This window comes from Mobula birostris, chromosome 10, assembly GCF_030028105.1.
Source record: "Mobula birostris isolate sMobBir1 chromosome 10, sMobBir1.hap1, whole genome shotgun sequence".
NCBI classification, from domain to species: domain Eukaryota; kingdom Metazoa; phylum Chordata; class Chondrichthyes; order Myliobatiformes; family Myliobatidae; genus Mobula; species Mobula birostris.
The window spans coordinates 132271014-132275992 of record NC_092379.1 but is presented as its reverse complement, the minus strand read 5'-3'; the positions used below and the strand labels follow the sequence as shown (position 1 = coordinate 132275992).

The window sequence follows — 4979 nt, the reverse complement described above, 5'->3', positions numbered from 1 at the left end:
CCTGATTTTCATATGCTTCGCCTTTGTCTCAAGAACAAAGAATGCATTATCAGGATTTTATAGTGATCAACTACTCTTCAGAGTAAGGTCATTAATAAGTTATCTTATAATGATCTAACAATAATTCACACCCAGTTCTTGTGCTTGTATACCAAAAAAATCTGTACTTTAACACACCTTAGACTTAAAATCTGGTAATTAATCCAGTTAAAATATTAAAACGTTTCCTAAAATGTACAGGATCTCTTCTTTAGAAGGGGCAAAGGAAATATACTGTTAAGTTAAAAATTCCCAGTATGACCCTAATGCTAAACTCAGTTCAATGTACAGGATAATCTCCTTTATATGAAATAGCTAAACAAATTTTAGACAAGCAAGACTTTACAAATTTAATCCAGTTTTATTTACTTCAAAACACATTTTAGCATACTAAACATACAAAAAAGAAAATATACCTTAGTTACAAGATCATTTGAAGTACAGAATGTTCAGGGTTGTCACTAGGATTTCAATGAAGCAACACTGGGAGCCACCACTAAGCCCGAGAAGTATTTAGGCAGGGTCATGTAGCACCACAAGCAACATTTAATGTTGATTTTTTTAATATATAAAAAGGAAAGTTTTAAAGCATCATGCTCAATTGTTCCCAAATTGCACCAACTGTAAAGTTGCAAACATTTTAAGAGGATGCATATTACTTAGACACAGCAGGTCTATTAGTCTCAAAACAAATCTTTTAATTTTAATGGTGCAATTCTATTCTTAATACACAAATGAACATCAGTTCGCAGAAATAGGAAGATTCATTTGCCCTTTCACGGCCATTTGGATTTGGCTTTTGCTTACTATAAACCCCTTGGAAGTGCAGCAGAGATCATCTATATGTAGGCACAGGAGGCGACTGTTAAATAATTACCTCCTTTTCCTATCCAACAGGTCTTGGTTAATTGTAGTTACTACCAGAGTGTGGCTGCCATCTTGCTATTTTGCTTCAATAAACATATCTTAAATCCTGAATGAAGTCAAAAGCACATTGTATGATAGTTCTAGTATAGTAGACACAGTGATGTTGTTACAAGCATGGCAGGCTTCAAATACCTACTGACAACTCTGATTTTTTTTTAAACTTTGATTGCTTCATTTCTCCTCATACTTACAGCAATCTCAAATTGAATTGGCTACAACGGCACTTTAAACTATACTGCACTTAAACACAAAACACCACATAAATACATTTTAATCCAGTTAAGTCTCCCTTCTGTACAAGAAATTGTGAGTTTACAGAAAGAAGAGTTAATAGCTCAATGTTCACCGCTGTAGTGTGAATATTACAAAAAGGCCTGTACAGTTTAAAACTCAAGCTACTTTTTGCCTTAGACCATATACACACCAACTTACAAAATTAAAAGGTTGCAACACTTGTAACAGGGTTTAAATGCTTTCAGTTACATAGCAAGTAATTATGCAGAGGCAAATATACATTTTAATCATCTTCTTCATCCTCCTCCTCCTCCTCCTCTTCCTCCTCCTCATCATCTTCATCATCATCATCACAATATGCCTCCTTCTTGGCAGGGGGTTTCTTTGCACCATCCACTTTGCCTTTGGCACGATAATCAGCAACGTCCTTTTTTTAAAAGAGAAATATTTAACTGCGTGCCAATTGGAAGATCAGCAAGACCACCAATTCACAAAATATAAACTTCCAAGAGCTCTTGGTATTTATCAATATGTTCAGAGAGAACATTCAAGTGATATTTCAATTGTATCGCAATGAAGTAGGGGATTTGGTACATTAAAATACATCATGCAGCTATCAAGTTGTTTGTACATATACTCTGAGGCAAGCTACTCAGACAGTCTCAGGAAGCAAGAGGTGGAAGTACTTAGTGCAATTGGACTTGCCTTATCATATTTCTCTTTCAGCTTATAAGCCTTGCTATTGAATGGCTTCTTCTCCTCCTCACTGCATGCATTCCACAGTTCACCAAGCTTCTTTGCTACATCACCAATAGACAAACCAGGACTCACAGCCTTGATTTTTGGTCGATGTTCCGAGCAAAACAAAAAGAATCCAGATCTGCAAAAAAAAAAGACAAGTACAACAAGTGCCTCTGACAGTAACTATAAGTATGTTGTAACTTTCTTATTGTCAAAAGGATAAAAGCAAGCAACCTGAGGAATTTTAGGTTTAAAGTTTGAAAAGGAAGCTGATCTTATATTGCAAAGACTGTACACAATATCATTGATTAATGTGAAAATAGCAGATTCCACTTTGTATTAGATTGAGAAAGGACAGATGCAAGACTGAAAAAGAATCAGAAACAAATCTTAAGAATATACCAAAGCTTGTAGTGCTTCCTTCCAAGTTCTTGAAGAGAAATCGCTTAATATTTACCCATACTTTTTGATAAGTTAGCTGCATTATGGAAAATATACTTACGGAGGCCTTTTTGGTGCATTGGGGTCTTTCTTCTTCTTACTACCTTTGGTTGGCACATAATTTTTCATTTCCCGGTCATAGCGTGCCTTATCTACTTTAGCCAGTTCTTCAAATTTGGCCTTCTCTTTACTGGACATGGTCTGGTGAAGAGTACGTTTCATATTATCATCTAAAAATGTACACTTTATTAATAGTGTATACACCCATTTACAAGAAAATTAAGTTACCTTCCATCTTTCAGAGCATCTTTTAGAAAATTCTGAGAAGTTAACTGGAATATCAGGACTCTTCTTCTTGTGTTCTTCACGGCAGGTCTGAACAAAATAAGCATAGGAGGACATCTTGCCTCTTGGCTTCTTAGGGTCACGTTTTGCCATCTTGCTATTTTCCTACATGAAAATAAATCACATCTGAGTTTTGAAATTCTGATCCAATTTCTAAAAAAAAAAAATCGCATATAAAAATCCGCATGCAATGATTTACAGAATTATTACACCGGTCTCCTAAATTCATAGACAAGTTACCTGATGTCAACTTTGGGATGGGGGGGTGAGTCTTTAGGACTCTAAAAACAAAATAAGCGTTTAAAATGTAAAATTGCGCATATAAAATACAAATATTAGAAAATAAGAACCTGAACAACTGATTAAAACGATCAAAAAAATGCTCCCAAAAAGTTAAAAGATTGAAGTCCTCGCCTGAATTAAAAAGTGCCGATCTGAAAATTCTCTTTTAAAAACCCTACGCGGCACACAAGTCCTCCTTCCCATTGTTACAAAAAGAGATTTTATTTCGGTGAAGGAGGGCGATAAAGGCTTATTAGGGGCGGAAAACGAAAGCCCTCGATGTCAATACACCGACTGAACCTTTTGCACCGGACTATTGCAGAGCACGGGGCTTAATGCCATCAAAGTCTCACTCACTCTCTCTCTAATGCTATTTATCTATTTCTTTCCCGCCATGTTTTCCCATCTCCATTTTAAGCTCAAGGACAACAACAAAAAAATCCGATGTGCATTTAAACAAAAATCTGCAGGGGAGTGAAATAAGACGAGAGCGGGGAGGTAGGGGGTGTAAAAAAGAGCCGGTGTTATTTCGCAAGCTATTTTATTATTTAAGGGGCTGGGCTGCACCGCGAGTGTGCTAGTGCAGTGATGGCGAGGGGGAATCGGGGAGGGAGGGAGAGTGAAGAAAGGGAGGAAAAATAAGTCGCTCGACATCCCCCCCAATAATTCTCCATCCATTTTGTGGAGTGCTTGCTGATGAAAGAAAGTCCCGGTGAAATGCGGCGGCCATCGGCGTGCGACTGCTTTCTGCGGGCGAAGGCGGCGGGGGCCGCGGCATTGGGCTCTTGTATTTTGAAGCGTGTTATATATACGGAGAGATGTAGGGAGACAGAGCCAGGAATAATAGAGAGAGGGCCAGGAGACGGGAGGAAGCGAAGGCGCCCCACACGCACCTCGGGATAAAATGGCTGCAAGCCCCCCTCCTCACCTCCGTTACCCCGCTAACACCCTTCCTCACACTCCCCCATTTTAAAAGCCTTCCCCTCCCTCAAACTTCATACACTTTGACGCATAGCGGTTGCGCTCGGAGGGAGAAGTGGGGAGGGGGGTGTTATGGGTGCAGGTAGCGGCCGGGGACCCCGCCGGCTCCCGGGGGGGGGGGAAAGGCGCGGGGAGCTGGCGGTTGGAGGGTGGGCTCGGGCAGGCGGTCGCCGTCGGCTTTCTCCTCACAGCCTCTACCATTAGAGCTGCCATGTCAACTCCACGCAGGGGAGGGGGGGGGAGCTGAGGGGGTGCGAAAGCGGGAAAGGAAGAGCCGAGAAACGGTTTTCCTCTCACGGCAGCGGCCGGACGAAAGGACCAGCGGGTGGGGAGAGCGGAGAGAGAAGGGAACCGAAAGGAGGGCGGGTGACGCAGGCCCGAGGCCCCGGGTACCTACCGGTGGACACTCGGTCGGATGGCGGACGCTCGCTCTCGAGCCTCCTTTTGCAGCAAGCCTCGCCTCGCCTCACCTCACGCGCCCATTGGCTCGACGCCCCACGCTCTCCGCGCCCGCCCATTGGCCGGCGCCGCTGGTCGGCGCTCCCGCCCACCCGCACCCCGACCACCTCTCATTGGCTGTCTTCTCGGCACGCCGGCAGATTCAAAAAAGGCCCGCCTTTTCTCAGCTCGGGAGTAACAACAGATGGAGCGCAGAGAGCTTCCTTTGTGCGCGCTTCCAAACCATTCACACACAGGCAATACATTTAAGTTTAGAATTCTCTTCGGAACCCTCAACATTTGATTTCAAAATCTTCGCCAATTTTAAACCCACTTTTAAAACGCTATTTAAACCCTAGAAGTGATATTTAAATTTTAAAATCTTTCTACAGCCCCAGACTTCTTATTTTGAAATCTACCGTCAATTTTTAAAGTTTTTAAATCTAGTTTTAACCTGATGCTTAAGATCATATTACCTAAATATGTGATGTTTTTGTGTTAAAACCGATTCTAGATCCTGCATGTAATGAGGAATATTGTAATGCATTACT

The 4979-nt window shown here is 41.6% G+C and overlaps 1 protein-coding gene across 2 annotated transcripts; it reads right to left on the bottom strand.

Moving 5' to 3' along the window:
• Positions 1–380: 380 nt before the first annotated feature.
• Positions 381–4479, bottom strand: LOC140204353 (high mobility group protein B3-like). Of its 2 annotated transcripts, none has more exons than XM_072271021.1 (5): positions 4388–4479; positions 2671–2832; positions 2444–2583; positions 1906–2080; positions 381–1627 (listed from the first exon to the last, which is right to left on the bottom strand). In XM_072271021.1, exons 2-5 carry the CDS (start codon positions 2818–2820, stop codon positions 1484–1486), a joined length of 609 nt encoding a protein of 202 aa, XP_072127122.1. In that variant the 5' UTR covers positions 2821–2832; positions 4388–4479; the 3' UTR covers positions 381–1483. The 2 variants fall into 2 exon arrangements, with proteins under 2 accessions (XP_072127122.1, XP_072127123.1); XM_072271022.1 differs by lacking the exon at positions 4388–4479 and adding an exon at positions 2968–3238.
• Positions 4480–4979: the final 500 nt, after the last annotated feature.

Bases quoted from the DNA above. Each gene is read 5' to 3' on its own strand.
- LOC140204353 (XM_072271021.1), bottom strand. From the start codon at position 2,820: ATGGCAAAACGTGACCCTAAGAAGCCAAGAGGCAAGATGTCCTCCTAT. The intron at 2,584-2,670 runs GTAACTTAATTT...ACTCTTCACCAG, and splicing joins GATGCTCTGAAAGATGGAAG to ACCATGTCCAGTAAAGAGAA. The intron at 2,081-2,443 runs GTAAGTATATTT...TTTTTTTTGCAG, and splicing joins AATGCACCAAAAAGGCCTCC to ATCTGGATTCTTTTTGTTTT.